Here is a 26,515-nt window from a genome sequence, read left to right as displayed (position 1 = left end):
GGCTTCAAAGCCCAACGCAACCCTCCAGGAATTGTGCTGCCAAGCCTTGCTCGGCCCCTCCATTAGGAAGGTGCTTGCTGCAGGACAGGACACCAAGCCCCACGGAGGGCCAGGGGACCCCACGGGGGCAGGACGAAGCCATGCCTCCCAAGCCCACACCGCTCTGGGCATCACCACCCAGAGTCCCTCAGCGTTCCAAACACGTGGCTTTGCAAAGATATCGGGGTTCGAGCAACTTTTGCAAGGAGTCAGTCTGCCCAACCACGCGCTCGCAGCCCCCCACCAGGCCAGAAGAGAAGAGCAGCGGCAGTTACCCGAAGTTGGAGTCGTTTGGGCAGAGGGAAGGAGCGCTCCCGGCTGAGCGGATGGTGCCAGCCCTGCCTGGCACAGGCAGCATCCCCCCTTCGCAGGCAGCCCTGCACCAAAGCACTTCCAGCGCCTGCATTAAATCACAGCAGCGCTGGCTCAAACCACTTAGGCTGCGCCTTTGACCACCCCGTGCGAATGATCTCAACATCACTCAACCCCCCCGTGCTGCCAGCGCCGCTGCTGCCAGCTCGCTCGCTCTTACCAGCCCTTCTGGGGATTCACGAGAAACAGCCTTTCGAGGGTTTAAAAATGCCTCTGGCCGTGATGAAAGCGTCGGCAGCTGCCCGATCCCCCACCACACCACGGGGCCTTTCTGCTCGGGGGAGATGCGGGAAGGACCGTTGGTGCCACTGGACGTGGCCGGGAGAACATCGCACAGCGCCAGAGAAACAGGAGCTGGTGTTTGCCGGAGGGGAGACGTCTGCTTTCCCTAATGGCTTTGGAGTCCAGCTAAGCAAATGAACAAATAAAGCCGGAGCTGCGGCTGTCAGCTGGCCCATCTGCTCCGTCCTCCCTCCCCGCTCGCTCCCGGCACACACATGCCGTGGGAGCCCGTGAGCCAGCAGCACCGGGGCCAAGGGAGTGGCTGTGCCAGGCCGGCAGCCCCCAGCACCTCCATGCCGCTGGGCCAGCACCAAGAGTTGTCAGGGCTGGAAACCGAGCTTGATGGAGCCAGGGCTCGGTGCCTTGGGAGGTGCTAAAAATCCCCGTGCCCCAGCCCAGCATCCCGTCCAGCCCCACGCGAACGGCCAGGCGAATCCCGGCCTCCCCGGGCTCAGCGCCATGTCCCCGCGCTCGGGGCTGAAGACAACCCATGTGCGAGAAGGGAACGAGGAGGTGAAAGATCAGCCCCAGGACCCCTCAGCGCTCATCCAGGCTCACCTGCGCTGCAGGGAATTAGCAGTCAGGCCACTGCATAAGTGTCCTTAAATTCATAAAGGGACATTTGAGACATGCTTTGAAGCCTCACAGGGAGCCGTAAAATCCCCCCATGTCCCCTTCGATGCCCTGGTTGCATGTGGGGCTTGTTCGTGAAAGAGAGCTACAAACCCAGCAAGAATATGTCTCAGGGTGGATCAGTCTGGGGTAGCTCAAACTGCATCTACTTCTTTTATGTTTGCAGCCTCCTTCGTACCTACTGCTCTCCTCAACCCCTGTCTCAGCTCAATGAAAGTCGACACATTGTCCTTCTCTTGGCTTGTTGGGTGCCGAGGGTGGGATCCATGTGTCACCATGCATCGAGGTCGTCAACATGGATTCCAGGGTCCCGTTTGCTCTGATGGCACAGGGGCTGCTGGCAGGGACAGTTTCCTCTAGATATTTAAGTGGCTGGAGCCACACTGGAGCCTGACTCACAGGGGGACAGTGTCTCTGGTCCCCTAGCCTCCCGAATCCACAGCGTTTCCAGAGCAGCCCTTGGCCGTCCTCAGTAACGAGTTTTTCCAGCCCAGGGCGGGCTGTGCTCACTGGCGCGGAACAACACACTTATTTGCTTTACTTTTGTAACCTGGCTCATAAGCGCTGCCAGCTGATGCTTTAACCCTTATGGGGGCAGAATAAACCTCAAGGTTTTCTCCTCTCTTTGAGCACCCCGACAGCGGGAGCGAGGTGCTGGGAGGGCGCATGGCCGGGGGCGGGCTGGCCCTCAGGGTGCTGTCGTGACGTGCTTAGCCCTGCCCGGCCTCTCACGCCGGCATCGTGGAAGAAAAGCAGGCTCTGATGAAGCTCCAGGTTTCCTGCACCCTTGGCCGTGCCCTGCCCGGTCTGCCCCACGGCAGGACCCTCTGGAGCAGAGCTGGCACAGACAGGGCAGCAGGCTCCCAGCCCAAAATGGAAGGACTTTGGGCCAAAAACAGAGTGAGAAGGTGCAAATTCCTCCCCTCTTTCCCCATCAAACAGCTAATGGTCCTCTGACTACACTCCCGCTGAGCAAAGCACCCCAGGAACGCTGGATCAGAGAGAGAGAGGTTCACCCAAACTGTCCCCAACCCAAGTGCTTGTCACAGTCACCCCCATGCCAGTGGCCCCTCGGCTGTGCCAGCTCACGGGCGCACATGGCTACCATCCCAATGGGAAATGGCCCCGTGTTGCTGAAGGCAGCGAGGTGCTGGGGGACAGGGATTGCACAGCAAGGTGGGTGCCTGGGGCACACCAGGGTGCTCGGGGCCAGGAGGAGGAGGCAGGGCATGGGACAGGAGGGGGGTTCACCCACGCTCACCTTTCCCCACGCTGGGGCCGGCGCAGGGACCGTGGCCATCCCCCCGCAGAGCCCTCCCCGCGTCACCGCGCCGGCCCTGGTTTCAATCATCCCTCGATTACACGCTGTTTGCTCTTGTCGACAGCACATTTACTTGCACTTGTCAAGCACGCTGTAAATAGTGAGAGAAACAGCCCTGCCCTTCCTGACCAGAGGAACGGCCAGGAAGGGGCCGGTCGGTCCCTCCCGGCCACACACCCGCCGGAGGCTCGTTCCCAGCACCGGAGCCAGCGCTGCCAGGAATAGCCGGGGCGCAGGATCGGTCCACGCCTGCTCACACCGTCAGCAGCCACGGGAGAGAGAGCGGCGGCTTTGAAAAGTGCTGAGGATCCACCACCTCAGGTCTTGGACTCCCACGGCCCAAAGTCCACACCACAAAGTGTCCGTAATCATTTAGTTTAAGGATAATCTACATCTTTCAGATACAGCCAGCCATCATCTCCGAGGTAATCTCAGGTCACGGAGTCAGAAGGAAGAGTAATCAGCCGTTCTGAGTGTGGAAGACACAAAGAAACAAGCAGTGAGAATCAGAGGGTCGTAGCAGGTTCCTTACAAGCAGCGTCTTGTGCCACCAATCTTTTCCCTGGCAGCCAAGCCAGCTGGAGCAGCTCCAGCCCCTGGCACCTTGTCCTTGCCCCTGCTCTGCGCTTTGCCATCTCTTCAACAGCGCTAATGCAATTCGTCGCCGGGCCGGGCTGGAAACAGGACCAGTGCGGCGAGGCAAGGTTAAGAAAAGCACCGTGCGCTGCGCAGACGGTCATTATTCGGCCGAAGGAGGCAGACTCGCTAACTCGATTAATTCATAAAGCTGCTCCCGCTCTAATCACATTGCCGCTGCTGTGGTTCCTCACCAGACCCAGCCCACCTCCAGGCTCCACGCCTCCCTGTTTAGGGACATTTGTCGCCAAGCCGGGTCACCCTGGCGATGTGTTTTACAGATCCTTGCTCAGCACCGCCAAGGGGCAGGGAGCAGCCCCCCCACCCAGGGCAGACCTGGACCTGAGGATGGGAGCGGGGAAGGTTCTGCAGGTGGAGAAAATACCCACAGAACAACGGCTGTGACCCGCTGCAGCCAGCAGGACGGGTTCATCACTCGGTGAAGTTGAGCCAAGTCTTACAGTGGCAGCAGAGAGGCCACCAAAGCCCCACTTCCACCTTTTCTCCTGGACACCAGGGCTGGAGAGCCGGACCACGCCGACAGCCACGGCTATCCCTGGAGCTCCTCCTGCACTGACTCCGGCAGGAAAAGCCCATTGGGAGCATGGCTGGACCATCACAGCTGTATCACTCAGGCCTTTCTCTTCCTGCGTCTCCAGAAGTGGATGCTACAGGCTCCACATGCTCGTGTCTCCCAGAAACCAGCAGCTTTGCTCTAAAACCAGCTGCTCTGAAAGCAGCAGCCACGCCAACACCGACCCCACACAGGGCGCATCCTCCAGGCATGACACCGTCCTCCCAGGAGACGTGCCCACAGGCGGTGACAGCTCTGCAGAGCCACGTCCCCGAGCCAGAAGGACCTTCCTGCCCTCAGTGCCGCCCTACCCAGGCGTGGCTCAGGGAGCCTTGAAAAATAAGAGGTGCCAGCCCACAGCCCAGATTTTGTCTGATTTCCCACAGCTCCAAGAAGTCGGCGCCATGCCACTTCCCTCCACCGGTTTGGCCAGTCCAGCCCCTCCTTTCCAGATGCGCCCGTCCTGCTGAGGATCCTCTGCCCCGTCGCCACTGTCTGTTCTCGGAAGGGCTTGGGGACAGCATTGGCAGCAGCGTTAACGTGTTGAAGGGAGAGCGGTTCCCAGCTCGCACACTGGCCCTGCGGAGCCGCTCTCTGCTCAGACAGTGTCCCTTTCTCTGGCTCCAGGGCACAGCTGGCACATCTCTGCCTGGCACCGATGCTGCGCCGGCCCTTCGTTCCCGTCGCACGGCAAACTCCCGGCCGGGCTCCGGCTGCAGCGGGATGAGCTGCCTCTTGCCAAGTTGAAGCAGTTTTGAAGGCTTTGCAAACCAGATTCCTGTTTGGAGCAGAAATCAGCCGTGCCGAGGCTGGTATTTCCAGCTTAATTTGTCCGTTCACGGAGCACAGACACTGTTCTGTTTCCTTAAATAGCCCCAGTATCAAATGACTTGTAACCAACAAGCAAAGCTAATGGATCACTTCTCCCTTGCAAAAAGCGACTCATTTTCCCAGCTCCTGCCTCCCGCTGCACCGGCATCCCCAGAGACGTCTGCCCCGGCAAACCAGCTGTGATGCAGACTGGTCACGGCAGCCCCAGCTGCAGCTGCCCCATGTCAGGCTTCTGCCCCCCACCGCCCACCCTGCTCCGAGCTCGCCCACCCACCGCACGCCTCGCCTGTCCCCCCGGGAGCTGCAGCCCCACGCGGGGCTGCTCTTCCTTCCCCACGCTGGTCCTTCCCGCATTTCAGGATCAGGATTGCTTTAAAAGTGCATCCTGGGCAGTTTATACCTTGCTGGGATGGGAAGTGGTGCTATGAACTCAGTTAAGTGCCTGGTGGTTGCTCTCACACTTCTTTTTCTGCCTTTTTTGCCCCATATCCCAGCAGTGGGATTTCTATCAGCTTTGGCAAGCAGCGACAAAACCCCCTTGTCACAACCTCAGAGGGCCTGTGCTGGCTCTCCACTGCACCCAAGGAGCACCCTTTTGGCTGCTGAGGCACAGAAAAGCCTTAGAAAGGTTTGTGTTGTCTTCTAGAGTGCTTCTTCACCATGGTCCTTCCATACCACGGGGCGCAGACACTCTCCAGGGCTTTGCTCTGAGCCACAGGGCTTGTAATCCTAGCAGAGAGCCAAAATCCCACACCCCGCCATGAACACAGAGGCTGGGGCGGGGAGGACAAACAGCAGTATCACCCGAAAACCCAACCGGTCCCAGACCACGCGTCGCGATGGAGAGCCACCAAGATCCCCCCCTTTTAGGACGTATTTGAAATGCTCAGATTCGAACATGTCCCTGCATAGCTTGGTCCCGGAGGATCCCCCGGCCCGTGGCTGGATCACGCCCAGCCGAGGGCAGAGCCCCATCGCATGCCCCCCCCTCCATGCCAAGCCACCCAGGACCCCCTGCTTCGCACCGTGTCCTGCCAGTAAGATGCATCGCAGGAACACAAGAGACATGGCAGATTCTTGTCACCTCATCGCCTCAGCTGCCCTGGGCTATTTGCATTGCTAGAGGTTTGGTTGGTAACTAGGTTCTCAGGCTTTGTATGTTGTTGCTATTTTAGTACGTTTGAAACGTGCAGGAAAAGGAATCCGGAGGCTCTGTCTCCTGCGGAGATGTTTGTGCTGACCCAGTTTGGGACGCTGCAGAGCAAAAACCACGTCCCTCTGCCTCCAGACCCGGGCAGCAGCACGGCCGCCTGCTCCTGCTTTTGTCCCCTTGTACAGTGAGGGAGTCACCTCTCTTCGAGCCACACCGGACCAGGGACCGAGGCTGTATCCACACGTCGGTGTGGGGCAGGAGCTGCTCCACCTCCACGCCCCAGCCGAGGGGAGATATCCGGGTGGTTCTACCCCCGAGACCACCACTTACGGCTCTTTACACACTCAGCACAGCGTGATTCTCTCTCGCCCCAGAGCAGTGGGTCGCCCTCCAATGGTCTGAGCCCCCAGGGGGACAAGATGACTCCAGCAGAGACTGCCACTGTCCCACACACCCAGCCCGAAGCCAGGCAGACAGGAGGCGGCAACCCTCAGCCCGACAGGGCTTCAGACCCGCTCTGCGCTCACATTTCTCTCGCCAGCGCTGCCAAAACAACGCGCTCGGGCCAGGCTGAGAGTCTTCAGTGTGGGAAAAGTGCTGGCGCTGCCTTGCTAGGTACGAAAAACAGCACTCACCGGACGACCTTTCTGTGCTTTGAGGCCATCTGTGGGGTCCAGATCAAACGCTCGAGCCCATCTGAGCGCACAGAAGAGGCAATTCTCCGCACCACTGCTCCCATGACCCCGGCCTTTTAATCAGGACCCGGAGATTACAGCCTGAACCTCCCCCTCTGTGTCCAGCCCTGCCCCAGCGCCGGGCGCTCGGGGACGGCCATATGCCAGGCTGCGTGGCCTCAGCTGTCCAAACAGAGATGCCGGGAGGCATCCAAAGCAGCCCGCGCGCTGGAGGCTGCCTCGGCGCGGGCCAGTGGATGCAAACGCAATGGCCGTTTCCCCGAGCAGGGCAGGAAGCTGCAGACGCAGCAGTGCCCCAGTACAACCTCCCTCCTCACCTGGTGAAAAACCCAGCCTGGGGAGCAGCTGGCCCGGCAGGAGCATCGCCGGAGAAGAGCCCCCGCCGCAGGGAGAGCCCCGCCATGCTCTGACGGGGAGCTCGAGCTCCCGCGTGGGTCGCTTACCTTGTTCTCCGTAGGAGCCGATGCTGGATGTTGCTGCTTGGTGATGTTCTCAACCAGACACCAGCAGATCCTCTTCTTCTGCTCCTGGGAGTAAGCCTCCAAACTTAATAAGCACTCCGACTTCTGACGTAAAGGAAACACAGGCAAAGAGAAGGTCATTAGCTGCGTGTCGCAGGCCCCGGCTTTGTTTGCAAACTACTTGCTTCCAACAGACTGTATCAGATGGATGTGAGTATAAAGGGAGAGCTCGCGTCCTGCACTCTGGGCACAAGAAAGCAAAATTGAGGGGAAATCGTGGCAAAAAGAGCAAGACGAGCTTCACAGTGGCATCTCCGGCAGAGGGAGGGTGAAAGGCTGCTGTGGTGCCGAGCAGCAGAGTTCTGCTTTAACAAGCGGGAGCAGCGCGGCAAGGCACGGGCAGAGCACCAGCAGCTCTGCACCCTCTGCCACCACGGTGGAAACGCGTCTATTGAGCTAATTTAGGGGATGGAAATTGCTCTTTGCTGTATGCAAACACTAATGAGGCGACGAAGTGATGAAAACAAGCGCCCGTGGGCTGGGTGGTGCTGGGGGAAGGCAGAGCCAGCAGTGGCTCCAGGCCGGCCTCGCCTCTGCTGCTCCTCACACAGGGCACGCAGCAGCGCCCGTTCTGAGGACGATGCTCCAGCCCTGCTCACGCACCGTCGGCGAGCAACGTGCAGTGAGGAAGGAATTAGGAGAAACGATGGGAATTCATCCCAGCTGAGCCCGTCTCCCTCCTGCGCGAGCTCCTTCCCTGCACACACCCACTTTGGTACAGACCCGTGCCTCTTGGACAGGTTTGCTTTGGGCCAAATCCCACTCACTTAAGAAATCTTCTCACCAAGTTCTCTCGGCAAGTGTTTCCCAGCCCTTAAAACTGCTCATCTCTTGTGCTAAAAATTAAGTATTAATAAGATTGGCTGCCCAGGGGGATTTTGCAGGTTTCACTATAAAAAGGGTGCTGAAATGCCCACGGATAGATCATCTCCTCCAGTGCGGGGGGGAAAAAAAAAAAAAAAAAAAAAAAGAGAAAAAAAGGAAAAAAGAAAAAAGAGAAAAAAAGAGAAAAAAAGAGAAAAAAAAGAGAAAAAAAGAGAAAAAAAGAGAAAAAAAGAGAAAAAAAGAGAAAAAAAGAGAAAAAAGGAGAAAAAAAGAGAAAAAAGGAGAAAAAAGAGAAAAAAAGAGAAAAAAAGAGAAAAAAAGAGAAAAAAAGAGAAAAAAAGAGAAAAAAAGAGAAAAAAAGAGAAAAAAAGAGAAAAAAAGAGAAAAAAAAGAGAAAAAAAGAGAAAAAAAGAGAAAAAAAGAGAAAAAAAGAGAAAAAAAGAGAAAAAAAGAGAAAAAAAGAGAAAAAAAGAGAAAAAAAGAGAAAAAAAGAGAAAAAAAGAGAAAAAAAGAGAAGCTTAACTTTAGGACAGAACTGCACAGAAAGTAAAGAGAGTCTTCCACTAAAGGGCACGAAAAAGGCCTTTCATTTCCCCCTGGGATTTCCTTCCCAAAGGGCAGGTCTCCAATAGCCTGTTTTTCCCAGAAAGGTCGGAGAGAACAAAGGAACTTGCAGGTTTGCGTCCCCAGAAACACAACACAACCAAAAGGGAAAGTGCTTTTTGGTCACACCATTTCAAACACTGTTTTCATTGGATGATAATTCATTCAAGTTTTATCCAAAACCCCTACTGAAGCGGTAAATAACCCAACCTGCCACGTCACTCGAGAAGAAGAGGTCTCTAGTTCAGCCCTTTGTCCCTCCAAGGAGACCCCCAGACAAGAGAAGGTCTGATCCTTCTTACGTCTGGACGTCACCACCTCTATTCCTACAGCGGAAACAGACTTAAGCATTGAAAATGCAGGTTCGGGCTTCCCGACCGCCATCAACACGGAACAGAGGTTTGTGATTCGGGGACCACGAGGTGGCGGGGCTCCCCCTTGCCCCCCGGGTCCCGAGTCGAAGCGATGCTCGGAGCATCCCCCGGAGCACGGCAGTGCTGATTCCCATCCCGGATGTCTCAGTCTCTCCCAGTCCCATGCCAGCAGATCACCGGGCTGTACCACTGCGATACCCACTTTTGCCCCTTGGAATCGTTCCTACTTTCAGAGGAGAGGACGGGCACCAACCTGCCGGGCTGGAAATCCGGGCTGGCACCTCCCCGTCCCGCACTTGGGGCCAGAAGCGAATGACAGCTAGAACCCAGCAGAGCCTAAACGACACCAGCGCAGCGGCAAGGCGTCCAGTGCCCACACTGGTGCTGTAACGATGGCACGCTCCCCTCCCTAACGAGCTTCTGCAATTTCCCCGGCATGAGGCTTAAAGCGATTCCAAGGACGTCTCATATCCCCTGGCTCGTGACGGATGCCCGGCTCCCCTACCCCTGCTCTGCAGCCCCTTGCTGATTCAATTACAGGCCCCATCTCTTTGATTGAATTTAGCACAAAGCGATGCTCAGCCCACGCCGGCTGTTGAAAGCCAAGTGCCCCTCTCCCTCCCGCTCAGCCTCAGCGAGCCGGCGAGACTCCCCGGCCGCAGCAGCCTGGGAATATTAAAGCCAGGAGAGGGATTGCCTCTCCGAAAGGCAGAGGAGAAAGTCAACAGCCCCAATGTCCGCCCTGGGTGTCGTGGGCAAGGCGGAGAGGGGACGTGAACAGCCAAAACTGCATTTATCCAATCTGCACATATTTTACTGTCGCTGCTGCGCTACAACAGCGGAGATCTCAGCACTTTATTCCTTCACAGCGATATCCAACCTCTCCAACACACATTTCCCAAGGGAAAAACTCTCTTTCTCCATCTTCCATCACCCTGCTCCCCCCAGATAACGTGCAACTGTGTGGGGGGCAGAGCCAGCCCAACCCGCAGGGGCTGAGCACCCCCCGCCACTGCCTCGAAAGCCCAGGCTCCTGCTTGCAAAGTCCTTCGGGATCCGGCCAGACATGTGAAGGACTGACCGTTATAAGGGATAAAGCTTTACCGGAGACACGTGTCCCCGGAGCCCAGCCCCTGCCAGGGGATGAGCGGGGCGGTGGGCTAACGGGGGGCTGCGTCGTGCCCCGCGCATGCTGCCTGGCTCAGGGCTCGCTCTGGGAACCGGCCTCCCCGCTATTGTTTTCATTCAGGGAGGCTGCCGCTTCGCCTGCCAATATTTACAAAGAGAAAACAGGGTTTAATCTCACAGTGCTGGGAAAGGAGGATGCAGATGGCGTGAAGGGGGCGTTTGCGACCAGATAAAGCGAACAACTGAAGTGGCTGCCAGTGGCTTTCTGCCTGCCTTCACCCCAGCATTTTGAAAAACATGTTATTGCAGGTGTTGGGTGCCGGTCGGCACGGGAGCCTCCGGGGCAGCACCAGACCCACGCCAGTGCTGCCCGTGGGAGAGCAGGAGGAAAACACAGGGCCTGTATCGCAGAGGAGGACTCAGACCAGCCAACACAAGACCCAAATGGGCCCCGTTACAGCCAGGGATTATCCACAGGAAAAGGTCCCTTTTGCTCCATGGGAAAAGCTCACTCATGCAGATGCTCCCCAGGCTGAGCCCCGGCCCCACGGCACCCAGGAGCACGGGGAGATGAGAGGCATGGGGTCGGGCCAGGCAGAGCTCCTGGTTCCCCCGGCAGACGCCAGCCAAAGAGCGACTGTTGGCTCTGTAGCCCATCGATCAGCTGAGGACCTCCCGCAGTATGGCACCACATGGCAGGGGGGACGCCCAGACCCTGCCCACCGAGACCCCACGCTGCAGAAATGCCCCTCTGTGCAGAACCCAGCACAGCAGCATCTGGTACACGACCCTGGCTCTCTACATCACTGCAAAGCAAAGATATAATCGTAACAACGAGCCAGACGCAGACTGTCACCTCCAAAGCCTTGGACTCAGCGACCAGCCCAGCCTGGGGACCTCCTCATCCCACCGCCGCCTCCCCCAGCTCCTGCTGGCAGACACGCTCCCAGGGCCGCTCAGGTCCTCGGGTGGATGTTTTTCCCCCCGCAGAGCAGGGGATGCACTTCTGCTCTTCCCCCAGGCTCCCCCCTCCTCTGCAGGGTTTACGGCAAAGCGGTTCAGGGCCAGGGCTCAGAGCCCAGCTCGGCTCTGCCCGGCCCCCGGCCTCCAACCTTCAGAGCGTTGGTCCGTGGCCAAACCCAGCAGAGATCCCAAAGGGGAAGTACCTCGGAAACGGGCTCCAGACTACAATAGCTTTTAAATCGCAGAGCAAACCTTCCACCGGCGAAACAGCAAGCCCTGGGAATATCCTGTGCACAAAACACAGGCAACTGCTGGCTGGTTGTTTCATGTCCCACGGAGCTCGGTCTGATGAGAAAGTTCAGTTTGCTCCCATGGTGAGCGGTGCTGGGGGGGCCACGGGGGACCACGTCTCTTCCTGTGGTTTTTGGACTGCTGGGCACACTGGTGGTGCCCAAAAAACAAACCCTGGCAGTAATAGCAGGGGCCCTGTGGAAAGCTGGGAGGACCAAGAGGTGACAGGATCTCATGGGTGCTCGAGCAGATGACGTGCACGGAGCTGCTGTTTGCGGGGCACAGCAATCTCTGCAGAGAAGCGTGGCTCGTTGCTGCGTGGCTTGTTTTCAGGCCAGGGAGGCTCTATGGATGAAGGTGAAGGACAGCTGTACCCATCCTTCCTTGTGACACCAAGGGCTGGCTCTTAGGAAACGGGTTTTCACTGTCCTACAGCCACCCATGGATCAGGAGAGGCACCAAGGCAGCAAAGTGGACCTGCTGCTTCATGGCGCAGTGCCACCAGTGGCTCCAGCTCACCCCAGGCCAGTCGGACCCTGCTGCACTCAGATGCTGCTGCTACGGAGGAAGAGGATGGACGAGCGATGCCATGGGAGCACCGCATCATGGCACAGCCCGGAGGATGCTGTCTCCGGGAGGAAAAGCCAGTCTGAAGAATCTTTTCCACCCACTTCAGCGCAGTCAACGAGGATGCAGGTCTCGGTCTATTTTCGCAGGCCAACAGGTTGTTCTGAAGTGGCTCATCAGATAACAGTCTCCGGAGAATCCCCAGCCCTGAGACTAGGCGGGCATGGAGCTCCCGGCACAAACACCGCTCTGGCAAACAGAGAGCAGGCCCACCGCCTTCCCACTCCGCAAACGCCCTTTCCTCTCCGGCGAGAGGGCTCAGAGCCGAGCAGCCCCCGCAGCAGGAACACTGAGCTCACCCTCCGGCTGCAAACACGGCTCCAGAGCTACCCGTCCCTCTGCCCCCAGCACAGCCCCGAGGAGAGCAAGCTCCAGCCTGTGGAGCCAGCGCCAGGGAACGGCAGTTCCCCTCCGAAATCCCCCACTGGTGCCTGGGCCTTTTTAGAAATCTCTCCAGTACCACAATCGCATCATGTCAGCTCTTCTTTTTGCCAACATCTGGGAAATGTGACCACAGGATTAAAACTGGGGGAAAAAAAATTAAGAACTTCTGCTCCAAAAGGCAGACTTTGTGGTCATCTCAAAATTCAGATTCACGCTGAACTGTGTAAAGATTCACAAAAGCAGGGAATCAGCGTGCCCCTGTTGATCTGTTTCTCCTCCAGCTGGGACACCTGCACTCCCTGCTCTGCCCGAAGAGACCCAAACTGGGAGCTCTCACTGCCCAGGAGCTGCCCTGGCCCCAGGCCACGGGTTACGCCAACCTGGGGCATCAGCTGCTGGTGTCTCTCCACATCGTTGGTTTTCAATGGATTTAGACTAGAGCAGGGCAGGTTTAGATGAGACAGGAGGAAGAAGTTCTTTACACTGAGGGTGGTGAGACACTGGCCCAGGTTGCCCAGAGAGGGGGTGGAGGCCCCATCCCTGGAGACATTCAAGGCCAGGCTGGATGAGGCTCTGAGCGACCTGATCTAGTTGAAGATGTCCCTGCTGACTGCAGGGGGGTTGGACTGGATGGCCTTTAGAGGTCCCTTCCAACCCAACACATTCTGTGATTCTATGATCATCTAACCCTGGTAAACACACACTGGTAGAGGAGACGGAGCCCAGGGAACTGTCTGCACAGAGAAGCAGCATGGCCACCAGCTCCACAGCCATCGTTTTCCATGCTCTGGCTGCCGGTATATGCCAGGGGAGCACCGGCTTGAGCCAGAGGAATGTTTCAATTGCAGCTGAAATTTGGGGCACGTCACGGGGATGCAGGGTAGGGCTGGATTTCAGGAACCCGCACATGGGTTCATGTCACAACATCCTTCAGAAGCACTTTTTAAATGTTGGCAGTCGTGGTCTGACATCCTCTCACTGCGCCCACGGTTCAGGCTGCAGCTTGGACTTCTTGGCGTCACACAGAGAAATCCAGCGGCTGGGACCTGCTATCCTTTGGATGGAGGAAAACGGAAACCTCTATCGAGGAAAGAGTTAAGCTGTGACAGAGCAGAGGGATTCAGCGCGTGCAGGCTGAGCGTCCAGCTTTCACGTGAGCTGGGTGACTCAAAGCGACGCACGCCGGTGCGCAGGACACAGCCCCGCTTGGTGAACATCTCCGGCATCCCAGAAATGAGCGGCTGCTTGCGAGACACGCAGGAAGCAAAGGAAATGTCAGAGAGCAGGAAAGGATTACTCACTTGGGAACATCCGACCACCCCCAGCAGAGCGGGTGGAGGAGAGGGATCCCCCCTATGCTGAACAGGACTGGGAGCGGGAAGAGGAAGGCAGAGGAATATCCTTCACATTCTCTCACTGTGCTTCAAATTCGTGCCATAAAATCGGCAAAAGCAGGCAGCAAGGAGCGTGTCTAGATTTTCTCAACTTGAAGCCCTTAGGTGTGACGGACCCCAACACTTTCAGCCTTGTCTGTGGTCCCCGCTCCACCACAGCGCAGAGGATCTTTCACCTCGCTGCAGGACAAGAGGCCCATGTGACAAATAACACAGCCCACAAATCTGGCAAACATCATTTCTTTTCCTATTACGAATTAGAGGAAACGGAGCTGTAATTTCAACAGAGCACATAGTCCGCTTCACAGACAAACGCTCGTCTCTTCCACCTTCTCCCATCCTGCATGCGGCATCCGATGCCAGCTGACATTTGATTTTCTCTTACCAGGAATTTAAAACCCATTACACCTCCACCCTGCAGTGCTCTTGCATCGTTGGCCAGCGCTGGTTTGGGGTCAGAGCTGGGGTCTCCGTGTCTCATTCACAGCCCCGAGGTTTTCTGAGCTCACATCTCTAAACTGGCCATTTTGTCATTGCATTTTGGGGGTATTTTCTTGTTTTTAAGCACCAAAACTACAGGTGGAGCATTCGAAAAGGAGGGATCAAGGCATCTTGCAGGCTGCTCAGGAACGAGGGAGGAGAAGCCACTATAGCAGAGCCCAACCCAGGGCACCAGATCCTCCTCAAGGCTGGGAAAAAGGAAAAGGGGAACAACTTCCTTTGCTTAGTCCCCTGCCAAAACCACCCAAATTCAACTCAAAATGCAAGTCTTCTGGGTGTCACTTTGGGGTCGGAAAACAGAGGAATGGGAAAGTTGACTGAATCTCAAACTTTTATCATTACTGATGCCGCCTTTGTGCCGCAGGAGCTCACGGCTGCTGATCATCCTTCCCCCAAAAAGCTTTTATCAGTCACTTGTGACCCTCACAGACCTGTGTGTCCCCATGATCACAGGAAAACTTGTCATCAGCTTTCCCCCACCTTAACAACGAACGCCCACTGCTCTGTCACTGAACTGTCCTCCTTATCGCCTCCTCCTTCCCCAAACGTCAAGTCATACGCACACTTTATCAGGCATTATTTGCTGTTTTCTACCACGTCGATGATGATTGTTTGCAATTAAGGAAGAGCAAGGCTTCCCAAGCCCCCCCTAGCAGAGCACTGCTCACAGCAGAAGATGTTGAGGTTTCAGACCAGGGCTTTTCACTATTTATTAAGCACAACACCAATTTCCTGTCTTTCTAGGTTTTCGGGCCAAGTGTTGTGTCATATCAAGCCAAGCGCCTGTTGGGGCATCTGCTCTTGTTGTGCTCCATTTGTACTCTTTCTCTCTCTTTCATTAATAACTCCTTTTTAAGTTCTTTACTAAACAGATTCACTTCAGCTGGGTTTGGGAGCGTAGGTTTGATGTCACCCCCAGCCAGCCCTTTTGCCCTTTTCCCTATCACCAAACCATCTGCCTAAGCGTCCTCTGGATCTGCCGGGCCAGTGCCCAACAAAGTTCCTTGCAAACTGTTCCGACGCCGTGTCCGGAACGGCTGGCTTCAAAATGACCCGGATGCATAACACCTGTCATGTCACAGCGTGTCCCTGAGCCTTAAAGCCCTCTGTACCATCCATAAACTGCTTTTGCGGCATTCAGATTCCCTGTACGGAGATGGGAACCTCGGTTCTCCTTGCTCTTTCCCTGCGGGACAGCAATGGGCAATGCCACGTCCCTAAGGTCATTAGTCATGCATGAGGAACAGAGAGAGCTTTGGGAAATTAATTCTCCTACGGAGCAGGCTGGGACACCTCCAGCGAAGACTATGGAGCGAAGCACATTTACACAAGCCACAATATCGCCTCTCGCGACAGTTGTGGTCCAGTTTAAAAAGCACTTACTCAAAGCCTACCCCTGACCGCAGCCGGGACACAGCTCGGGGATGCCCACGGGGGACCCCACGGCTGCAGGGATGTGTCCACATAGAGCCAGGGAGACAAGGGGTGACAACGGCATTTCTCTGACACTTGTCTAGAGGATCTCCCGTGCAGAGCTGGGCTGCACATCTCCAAGGCAAAACAAGATCAAGCATAGATCCGCAGCACTCATTTGCTCGGGTCTGTAAGTGCACTCATCGCAGCAGGCCAGGATGTTGCTACTGGAAAGATTTTCTGTCGGAGCAGTTTCCGAAGAGAAACTCCTGCAGATGAAAACTTCCAGAGGAAAAGATCAATTTTTCTAGCGCTTTTCAAATGAAAAACTTACTGAGCTATTTGATATTAAGTCAATTTGGTCCAAACGTGTTGGGTTCAAATCAAAAACGTCTAACAATGCAATAAAACACTGATCTGCAGTTTCCTATCAGTAGGATATTTCCGGAGCGGGGAAGGGTGTGAATACAGTCCTGGACCACATTCACGTCTCTGGACTGGCTCCCTGTGAGGCCACCGATTCCCACCACGCAGTAAATGTTTTCTTCTGGCGGGTTTTACACATGTCATCGCAGGAGGTGTACGAGCCCTGCAGGGAATGGGATACGGGCAGGGGGGAAACGGGGCCAGACTCCCCCACACCACATTCTCTGGGGTGCAGAAACGCGGGGCCACACCGAATCAGCCCAAAGCTTTCACGGGCAGGGTCTGTTCAACTGACTTCAAACTGGTTCATTCGGATTTAAAATATTGAAATGAAACGTGCCAGGCCAGGTTTGCACGCATCGGTAGTAACTTTTTCACATACCAGTTGGCAACTCGAAAAATTAGACAAGCTTCCAGGTATACACAGTGTTCCCCAGATCAAAAGGCACCGCTTCCACTTCCAAAATCCCAGCTGTGCTGGGACTATCGCAGCTGCCCCATGACCACCATGAGGAATGAAAACACCAAGAACGTACAGCTCAGTGGAGAACCTTCCTCTATTTCTGCGTTCTTCCCAACACCAACCTGTATTTTCCCTTTCCTTCCAGGAGGCCACGTGCCCCACCAGCACTCAGGACCTCCGGGCACTGCAATTCACACGCGGAAGAGCCTGTAAAACAAACGCCCCTTTTCTGCTGGGACCTGCACCGGGCTATAGAGATTACCGTTTGCTATCTGACTGTAAATAACCAGAATGTACAGGACTTAAACTCCGGGGAGTGATTTATTTACGCATGATTAGACAGGATGACTAGCAGGAGATTTTTTTATGACACTCCATTTTCCCTGAAGGTTGGAATTTTCTTTCTTGTTTTAAATAAGCAGCTCACAGATATTGGAACATACTTTTATTCTGGATCACGCCAGATCCAAATGCAAAAATGTGACTTTATGGGTCAGAATATTACTCACAAACCTTCCAGATAGAAGGAGCGGGAGCCGGCAGCTCAAAGTCTCGGCGAAGAGCTCTTCCGGCAGCAAACGCAAAATCAGCCCGGCCCCGTGGGCTCCCTTTCAACTCACGGCAGCACTAAATACATTACTGCTCATTGCAGATGATTTGTGGGTAAGAAACAGCAACACAGGAGCTTCTCCCAACCTCCCAAGCTCCACCACGGCAGCGCAATGGATGTGTCTGTCCAGATCATGGCAACAGAAGAGCTCAGACAACGATGACCACCAAACCCCCCAGACCCACCACCCCCATCCCAGCCAGGACTAACCGGCAGAGCTGAGCCCACAAAAGGCTCCCGGCAGGCAAAGTGCTGCTGGCAAGCCCAGGGATGGAGCAATAAGAATCATAGAATAGAATCATAGAATCATTTAGGTTGGAAAAGACCCTTGGGATCATCAAGTCCACTTACCGCAAAGAGCAGGACAGGAACAGATCAGGAGGAGGAGAGACCCCTCAGGGTGACGTGGGACAAAAAAAAGCCATGTCCACACAAGCATCCTTCCCTTACACATCCTTGTACAAAGCTTTCTAGCTGCCATCAGCAGTCGCAGAGGCAGGCACCAAGACGGCCATGTCTGCCAGCGGGACCCAGCCACAGGGCACTGCTGCACCACATCGTGGGGACCCCGAGTGTGCCAGGAGCGTGCCAGTGCCAGCACCCTGCAAGGATCGGGGATGCTCTCCTGAGCCTCCCTCCATCCCTGCTCCTGGCAGCCCTGAAGCAGAGCCAGCCCCTGCCCGTGGGAAGCCATCCTTGTAGAGGGAAACCATCTCCTTCCCACAGTGGGGAAGGAGGCTGAGCCTTGCACCAGGGCAAAAGGAGGTCACGCAGCTGGGAGCGTGGCACCCAGCGGACACCACGTGTGTCAGGCAATGGGGAGAGCCACGCTGGGCTGGCCCGGAGACCCCCACCCCAGCCCCAGGTGTTCACTGGGGCACATAGTCCATTTTCATTTCCCAGCTTTCATTTGACAGCAACTTGAATTGAATCCACCAACATACCTTGAATTCACCAAAAATCACCTTAACGCCACAAACTGATGCTCCCACCAGCCCAGCAAGGCATCCAAGCCCCCGCAATGCCTCCGTGTGCAGCCAGCCCGCAGGAATGAATGCCTTGGAGGGGGACCATCCCCTCCCTGCCAGGGGCTACCAAGACTTAAAACCTCCCGGTGACACCCCCACAACCCTGTAACAAAAGCTTTGCTCCTGAAAAGGGAACGCAAAGAAGAAAAGAGAGATGACCTGAAGGTGACTCTCTTCTTGGCTTCCCTGCAGGAAGAAGATACTTAGATCTCCCAGGCCGGCTCCCACAACAGCACCCCATCGTTTAAGAAGAGCCCGTCTCCGTTCGCCTGAGGTCTACCTCCACCGAGGAGGGTTCACTGAGCCACGCAACCCCCGCACTGCGAAAGCGAAAGGTTTCTGCCCCTGTCCTTGCAGCCCGGTCACCCGCTGCGCGTGGCTCTCGGGATCGCAGGTCACCGTTTCCCAGAAGGGAAGTCGGGAGGGCACTGTCCTGCCCTGCCTCGCTGCTGACTCACAGGCACGTCCCCCCCCTGCACCTCACTTCCCCTTTTGAACCAAAATTGCCCATTGCTGGAGAGTCTGATGAGACTAGAAGTTCACCGTCTCTTTAACCTTGAAGGCGGCTGTTTCTCTCTGTGCCACGTTCTCACAGCGCACACAAAAAAGCCGCTTTCTTGCTTCCTCGCAGCAAAGACCCAGCCAAACCAGGCAGCTGGAGAACCACCTCCCCGCCGGCAGGTTCCCACATCAGCCTCATCTCCCCCGCTCGGGGCAGACCAGCCCCAAAGCAACCCCGAAGGGGTGGCGCGGGGGACGTCCTGCTCGGCAGGGTGCCGTCTTCGAGCTGCCCCTGCTGTCACCCGAAAGCCACGGGCTGGCACAGCGCAGGGTGCGAGCAGCCACTGCCAGTCACCACGGGTCGGGAAGCTCCCGCTCCACTCGCGACGTCCTCTGAAATACCCCGGGTGGACAGGGGGAACAACAGGGGTTTGCAGAATCCCGGAATCACGGCCCATCCGGACCTGCCGTCCTCCGCAGGGGAGCGTACACACAGTAAAGCAGATGTTTCCCATCTTCTATACAACTATCACACTCCAGCCGCCATGGATGTGACAGATCTCAGTCACCAGAGCTGTAAGCGCCGCTAAAGCACATCAGAAGAAAGCCAAGCGCTCCATAACATCTTGACAAAGACAAGTCTTCCCCTCCCAAGACCTCACAAAACGCAGCCAGTTCTCTTTCAATCGCTTCTACTTAGGGGCCCAAAGCTTCTAAATTAAACATCAGGCTCCAAATGCATTTTTCCAAATGCATGAGAAAAATGCAGGAGTGCCTCGTCCCGCTGTGGGGATGTCGCTGACGAACACCCATCGCAGCCCTTCCGAGTGCCGGCGCAGGAGGAGCTGGGCAGGGAGACATCGCGCCGGTCCGGCGTTACGCTGGGACACGCACAGAGCAAACCCCCTTCCCGGAGGCAGCTCCCGCCCGACCACCCCGGGAAGAAACAGAGGGGACAAGGAAGGAACAAGAGGGAAACGTGAGAGAGAACTCGTCAGCCCATAGTTACGCAGCAAGTCGTGCTTTGGCCCAAATCCCAGCCGCTCAAGGTGAACAACTTTCATTCTGAACATTTTCATCCAACTTTCACAATAGCTTATTATTTGGCGGGGCTGCTGAGCAATGTTTGCTTTTCTCCTCTGCGCCCTGGGGATCTTTCCCAGATCCAAATTTCCACCTCTGAAAATACAAGGCCTTGAAACCAGGAACCCAGTCAAGTCACTCGAAAAGGGGAAGGAAAAAAAAAAAAAAAAAAAAAGCCGCAGCGTTCAATGATTAGGTAGGTCCCGTCACTGTGAACCAATTTTGCAGTCTCCTTGGCTGCCTCGCGACACAAACGTAACTGTGCCAACGTCTGAGTGATTCCAAATCTGTTTAGAGCATTTAGCCACGTACCAGCCACACAGGTTTCCAGAGCTACGATTGTGTGTCTTTTACATTGAGTTTCCCTATATTATTTGAGGGCTTCAAACCTGGGGTGCTTGCAGACAAGGAAAAGCAAGATGCCTGAAAAATCAAGACAAAACAGTTGGCAAGGAAATCTCCCCCTGGGCGAAAGAATCCCAAGATAAATCGCAAGCGAGATGCGTGGAGGAAGATCCACCTACTGCGCGCGGGGGGAAGGGGAAAAGCAAACCCCGTGCTGCCCAGCCTCCCCCTTCACAGACTCCTTGTGGCAGCTTCTTACTAATATATTCTGGCTACAGCCATTACGTTTCCTTTCCAGACCTCCGGCAAATTATTTTAAAAGGAAGTTAAAAATCAGCCCGTTCAGTGCTCCTCGCCCCAGCAGAAAGGATCAGAGTTGTCAGTATGTGTTCGGCTCCCACTAGAAAGTTAATTTGGAGAACAGCAACACTCACCTCTGCGAGGTAAAGGATGCAGAATTTCCGATCTTCGGAACCTAGAAAGAAGAAAAACCAGGATCAAAATTAAGCTACAAGTGCATTTCTGCGAGCAGAGCCGCTGGCAGAGGCATTGGCTACGAGACAGCATTTAATGAATATTTATTGTTGTCATTCTCCGGTACCAGGCTGCGATCCGGCAGTGATGTATGCTGCATCTGCAGGGCCGCGCGCTGGGCAGGCTGCGCCGCACGGCATCCTGCGGGGACTCACCGCGCTACCCCGGGTTCTCCTTTGGGTTTATCCTTTTTGGGAAAAACGTTTGTTTCATTCAGAGGCCACGCACAGGCTCTTCTGCCCAACCTGCTATGGCACGTGCAGCCCCATTCCCTCCCGCCCCGGGGGCTGCGGAGGCCCCACAGTGTCCACGCAGCCATCCTGGGCACCGGGGCCGGGTCTCTCCCGTCTCCCTGCTGTGGGCACTTTGCTCCCAGGAGGACTGACCAGAGCAGCTCCTGTTCCTACATCCCTGCTCATTCCCAGCTTCTTGCCCCAAGCCCTTGGTGAGGCTGGTGGTAACTCCGTCCAGTGCTTCCATCAGTGCCAGTGGTTGGGGCCAGTGCCTCTCCAAGGAGATGGAGCCGAATCCCAGGGCAATGGTAGCAGATAACATGGGGCAGAGCTCATCCTGCTCCATCAGGCTGAGGCCAAACTCCTCAAGCTCCATCCAGCATGGCACCACTCAGCAGACCTGGGCAGGGGACTTGCATTTCCACAGCTTCAGGAAAGGAGTTGGTGCTGGAGGCAATACAATGACCAACGTTGCGATCCATGTCCTGCTAAGTCATGGAGCAGCCTAGTTCAGCTCCCACCTTGCTGCCAGCTGTCCCAGGGGATGTGTTACACTCCAGATGCTCCACAAGGCTGGTTCCTGCAGGCCCAGCATTCCCCGTCCCCAAAAAGAAGTCATTTGTGAAGATTTGCCCTGGTCTTTGATCCTTGCTGGTGAGACACGAGTGTCCCCAGCCCAAGGGAAGCCAGCTCCTGGCATTCATCAGCCTCGCAGGAGGACACAAAGCTGCCACCGGACAGGGTCACCTCAACTCCAAAGCAGAACATCCCATCTCCTGGAGCCAGCTCGCTCCTTCTCACCAGCATGCCCCACACCACCTTTGCGCTCTTGGTAGGGAGCAGCACCGCCGGGCTGCAGCTTTCATAACCCTTTTAATGACATTATCTCTGCCATGAGATCAGATCTGCAGTCTGGGCACGGCCGCAGATCCTACTCAAAGCAGTGTCAGCACAAGCTCTGCTTCATTTCAACAGCCTGAGCCGTGCTAACGCTGGGAACAGGCTCTGTGCAGCAGTGGAAACACCCTGTTCCCCAGAGGAAAGCAATTCTTCTGCCGCAGGCAGCAGCCAAATGTCAAGATAAGAGCCGTGACCCACTGAGGGACTCCAATACCTCTTGAGTCACTCCATGGGCAACACAAAACCCACAAGAAGCACAATGGCCTGAAGACATGTGCTGGACATCCCCCCTCCAGCCACCCTTTGGGGGACGGCAGGGCTGCCTCCGCTGCCAGCTCCGCTTTTAATGCGTGGTGCAGGATAAGGGCTGGGACATCACTCTGGGGACACCAGGACACCGTGCCACACCAGGACACTGAGCCCAGCCCCGCCGGGAACGCTGCTGAGGACCTCTTGGGTGAGGAGCCCTTGTGTGTCTCCATAAGCTTCAGTCTGCTCTGGGCAAGGCGAGGGTTGCAGGGCTGATAGCCACAGGGCATCAGCGCTGCCCCTCCAGACCTTCACGGCCAGAAGGGGGGCCATGCCGACAGCACACGCTGAACGGGGCTGGCTGGGAGCCTGCACCTCACTCTGCACCACAGAAAATCCATTCACCGCTCTCCACAGCAATGCTCGAGCTGGCACCTTCTTCCATAAATCCCAGCAGGACCATCACGGAGCACTTTCCTTGCAAAGGCAAAGCCTCCAATGGGAGCTCCTCAGACAGCGTATTTTCCCCCCGCAAGGGAGGGTCTGGAGGCAGGATCTGAGCCACCATCCACCATCCTCTTCTGCCGCTTCTGCTTCCCAAGCGGTCAGCAGTACAAAACCCACCCCATCTTCTCAGCTGGGCTCTCTGCTCCTCCCTGCACCGTGACCAAAGCTCTCCCAGTCGCCTTGCAAAGCAGATTGCAGAAGACTCACGCGTCCCAGCCATTTTTCCTCAGGAGCTTTACCCCGGCTTTCCCAGCTGATCCGAGGAACAAGTCACCCTCTGGAGACATGCACCCTCAGCAAAGAAAGGTGAAGGTGGAGCAATGACCTCACTTCTCTCGGGCCTCTGTTTATTCCTTCTGCAATAACGAGTGATCCTGACAAAGCCCAAAACCATCAGAATTAAGTTCCCTTCCAAATTCCTCTCCATCGAGCTCTGAATCTTGGCATTAGCAACCTCCACCCCCAGCAGCTCCTGTCCCCTGTCCCTCGGAGGCTCGCTGCCACACGTGGCCAAGCAGCCCAGTGCCTACGGGACACACAGCCTCAGCTGAGGAACCACTTAAATCCCACATTTTCTACCAGTAATTGCCTTTAGAGAGAAAAAAAATGGGAGGTAAGGGACTAGCTGGGCTCATCTGGGTGCCAATCCCCGGCGAGGCGCGCAGGGAGGCAGGAGAGCGATGGCAGCGCCAGGAAGGGCAGCCCCCAGCGTGGATTTCAGCACAAACCAGGTTTGCTGGCATTCCTTCCACTGGAGCTTTTGCCAGTCTCCGGAGGGTCAGGCTGGCATGCCGGAGCCTGCTGTGGCCTGGAGCTGTGCAACATGCTCTGCTCCTCTCCGGCCCCACGGAGAACCACAAAGGGGAGAGGTAAAATCTTGTGCTGGGGAGGTGGCAGCCAGCGCCCGGGCTAATGCGGGGCTCCGCTCCCCACACGGCACCTCTTCTGACAGCTGAACTGAGCATACCCTCAGCCAAATTCAGCAAAACGCTAAAAGAAGTAAGCGGGAGGAAAAAAAAAAAAAAAAAAAAAACAAAACAAAACAAACTCACTTGAAGATATTTCAGTTTCTTCCTGATGCGTCGTGATGGCGACTGGCTTGTCTTTCCAAGTAACTTGACCTGTCCCTGCCCCAGGGCTGGGCTGCTGCGTTGCTCAGCGCAGGCAAGAGGAGAATGAGAGTTCTGCGGGGACACGTCCCCTCTCCAGCTAAGCCCCGTCCTGCGCACCCACGGTGACGCGCGGGGCAGGCGCTTACGCAGCTCCCGGCACCACCGCAGCTCCCCCGGCTCTGCCACCTCCCCGTGCCACCCACGGAAAGCACCCGCTGCACACAGGATTTGGATGGTGCCCCCTGGGCGTTGGGTCAAAAAAGATGGGAAAGAGGGAAGATGGTCCTGCTCCTTTCCACAGCCTCCTCGCATGGCCCAGGGGACGGTGGCAATGCCCATGGAGAGGGTGGGCACCCCACTCCCCGGCCGCTCACATCTGCTCAGCATCGGGCACCCAAAGGGGAGCTCACAGGGCAGGGTGCTGCGGGGCCCTGGGCGCGTGGGGAGAGAGGAAAGCTGTTGTGCACATCCAGACCTGGCTACCGAGAAGGGACAAGCTTGTCACCCTCTGTGGCACATGTCCCCAGGGAGGTGTAAGCCCTGGGTACTTCCCAGCACCCTCGGGGCAGCGGGGAGAAGCCTCGGGGGATCAGAAGTCCCATACATCGTACTCTGAGCATCTGACTATCCTGGAGCTGATTGCTGGAAGACACGGTGGGTTGGGATGTCGGGGACAGCAAGGCAGCACGTGAAAAGTCCTTGTTGGCCGTATCCCAGCTGGGGATGGGGCTCAGAGCCTGGGGATCCTCAACCCGGCTGCAGAACAGGAGCGTTCTTCTCTGTCCCAAAGCTGAGGGCACCCACCCAGGGAGGCCAGGATCCCAGAGAGGCGGCGACCTCCGCATGGAAATTCCCACAGTATCTAGTGAGGAAGCCAGCCCTGCCACACTGGAAACATTGGCCGGTGTGGTGCTCATCAGCCACGCTCGGCTTCTAAAGCAGGAAGACAGAGCATTGTAAAGCAGATTATACTGATTTGCTTTCGCACAGTGCGGCGAGCAGCAGAAACAGGAAACATCACAATGGTCTTCAGCGTACCGGAGATGTCTCAATTGTTATACTCAGCAATACGCCTGTTCCTATTAATGTGCCATTCAGTTATTTAGGAGACCAACAGAAAATCCCTGCCAAAAGAGACGGACGTCTTTTTGCTCGTTCCACCCGCCTTTGAAGCGGCTCGGCCCAAATCAGGAGGGCGAGCAGCCTGAAAGCCGACCGTGCTGGATTCCCAGTGTACAGGGTGGGGGGGGCGGCTGGGTGCTGCAGAGACAAACATCCCCTCCGGAGAGGCTTCTTAAGCTCTTCCAGATGTGATCCAGCCGAGTTATTATGGCAACAAGGAAATAAGTGGCAGAAAAGCGATCATGAAATCCAACGGCTCTGCCTGAGGTTCGGAGGCACATTCCCGTGCCGAGCTGCAAACACACCTTCGTGCGCGGAGCCAGGACCAGGAAAGGTGATTTTTTTTTCAAGGAGGGGAACAAGAGCAGGGCTGTTCAACAGCCTTTGAGAGCAGCCAGGGGCGGCACGCGCGCGCGCGCGCGCTCCCGGAGCAGACGCTGACCAACAAGCACTTCAACAAGGAACAATTTCTTTTGTCTGTTTCTTAGAAATAAGCAGCGCCGAGAACAAACTCAACAAACCCCAGCGAAGCTTCAATGGCTTTTCTAAAGGGCTCGCGGCGCGGTGGCCCATCTCACTCACTGGTGTTTCTGCCCCCACCAAATAGATCCATGAATTAATCTGGGAACAGAAACATTGTTGGAAACGGGAAATAACAACTGAGAGGCAGCCTGTGGTGTCCGGCAGAGCATTGCAGATCCCCAGCGCTGAGGCTCACAACAACGTGGGGGACGTGGAAAGATGCAGCTCATCCACAGAGCCCACAGTTCAGCTGGGGAAAGTCACGGGAAGTAGCAAAATTCAACCAGAAAAACGCTTGCTTTGGGGAAGCAGCCCAGGTCTGGATTAATCCCTTTTGGTCAGGGCCACGGGCTGCGTAAAGACGTCAGCTCATACACTCACAGAATAATTTGGGCAGGAGGGGCCTCTCTGGTGGTCTCCAGCCAAGCCCCTGCCCAAAGCACCCAGATCAGGGCACTCAGGGCTGTGCCCAGTTGGGTCCTGGACACCTCCAGGGATAGAGATCCCGCAGCCTCTCTGGGCAACTTAATATTTGACCAGCCTCACCCTTAGAAAAGTTTTTCCTTGTATCTAATGACAATTTCCCATGTGGGGTCCTGGTCCCGTGACACACGCTGCCCGGGCTCGAGGAGGAGCGGGGCACCAGCCCCAGGCTGGCACACTCGGGCAACTGTACACAAAAGAAGCCCATACCCAAAGAGCAACTGCACCAAAGAAGGAACAAGGTGGGACTGGGCCCAGGGCCAAGAAGTGGCTCCACCGTAGCAAATAGGATGTGGTAGAGCAATTCGTTTGTTCCTCTTTTGACCCCGAGTAGCTAAAGGCCATCTTTCGTACGGCCTCAGCATTTCAACTTGAAGTAATTAATTTCAAGCCACCCCCCGCCCTAGAAGCCCTCCCTGAGCCCTCAGCTGGACATGAAAGCCCAGCCAAGGTGAAGAGGGCAAGGGCATGGTCCACAGCCTCCCACAGAGGCCAGGGTTTGCTCTTTGCTCACCAGTGGGGTGTGCATGGGGGAGGGATGCTGGCGCGGGGGAAAACGTGGGCGGCTGAAGGGAGAAGCAGCAAAGAAAAGGTCAGTAGGGCTTAGCCAGACTGCCTCGGAGACAACCTCTGAACTCTCTCGAGGCACCATGGGGGAAACCTCAAGACTCCGCTTCCCTTTCCCAGCCTCGGCAAGCCCCCGCTGTGGGCAGCGTAACACCAGCAAGGGGAACACGCAGCACAGCAAGACCTGGGGGAACAGCAGGCCCAAATCCCTGAGAGACGCACCCAAAAAGGCCTGGAAAGTGGTGCTACCCGAGTGCCCCTGAGGTGTCC

At 56.1% G+C, this 26,515-nt stretch overlaps 1 protein-coding gene across 3 annotated transcripts in view; it reads right to left on the bottom strand.

Moving 5' to 3' along the window:
* RGS3 (regulator of G protein signaling 3) overlaps positions 1 to 26,515 on the bottom strand; it is an 87,552-nt gene that overhangs the window by 19,328 nt on the left and 41,709 nt on the right. For 2 of the 3 annotated variants that reach the window (XM_054220793.1, XM_054220794.1), the window contains 2 exons: positions 20,451 to 20,491; positions 6,980 to 7,102 (listed from right to left, as the gene is read on the bottom strand). In XM_054220793.1, the coding sequence (XP_054076768.1) occupies positions 6,980 to 7,102; positions 20,451 to 20,491 (164 nt within the window). Of the gene's footprint in view, positions 1 to 6,979; positions 7,103 to 18,246; positions 18,610 to 20,450; positions 20,492 to 26,515 lie in introns of those variants that run through there. The other variant, XM_054220796.1, reaches the window with a different exon arrangement.

This window comes from Rissa tridactyla, chromosome 14 (genome assembly GCF_028500815.1).
Source record: "Rissa tridactyla isolate bRisTri1 chromosome 14, bRisTri1.patW.cur.20221130, whole genome shotgun sequence".
NCBI lineage: Eukaryota > Metazoa > Chordata > Aves > Charadriiformes > Laridae > Rissa > Rissa tridactyla.
This window is presented reverse-complemented; position numbering and strand designations above follow the sequence as displayed.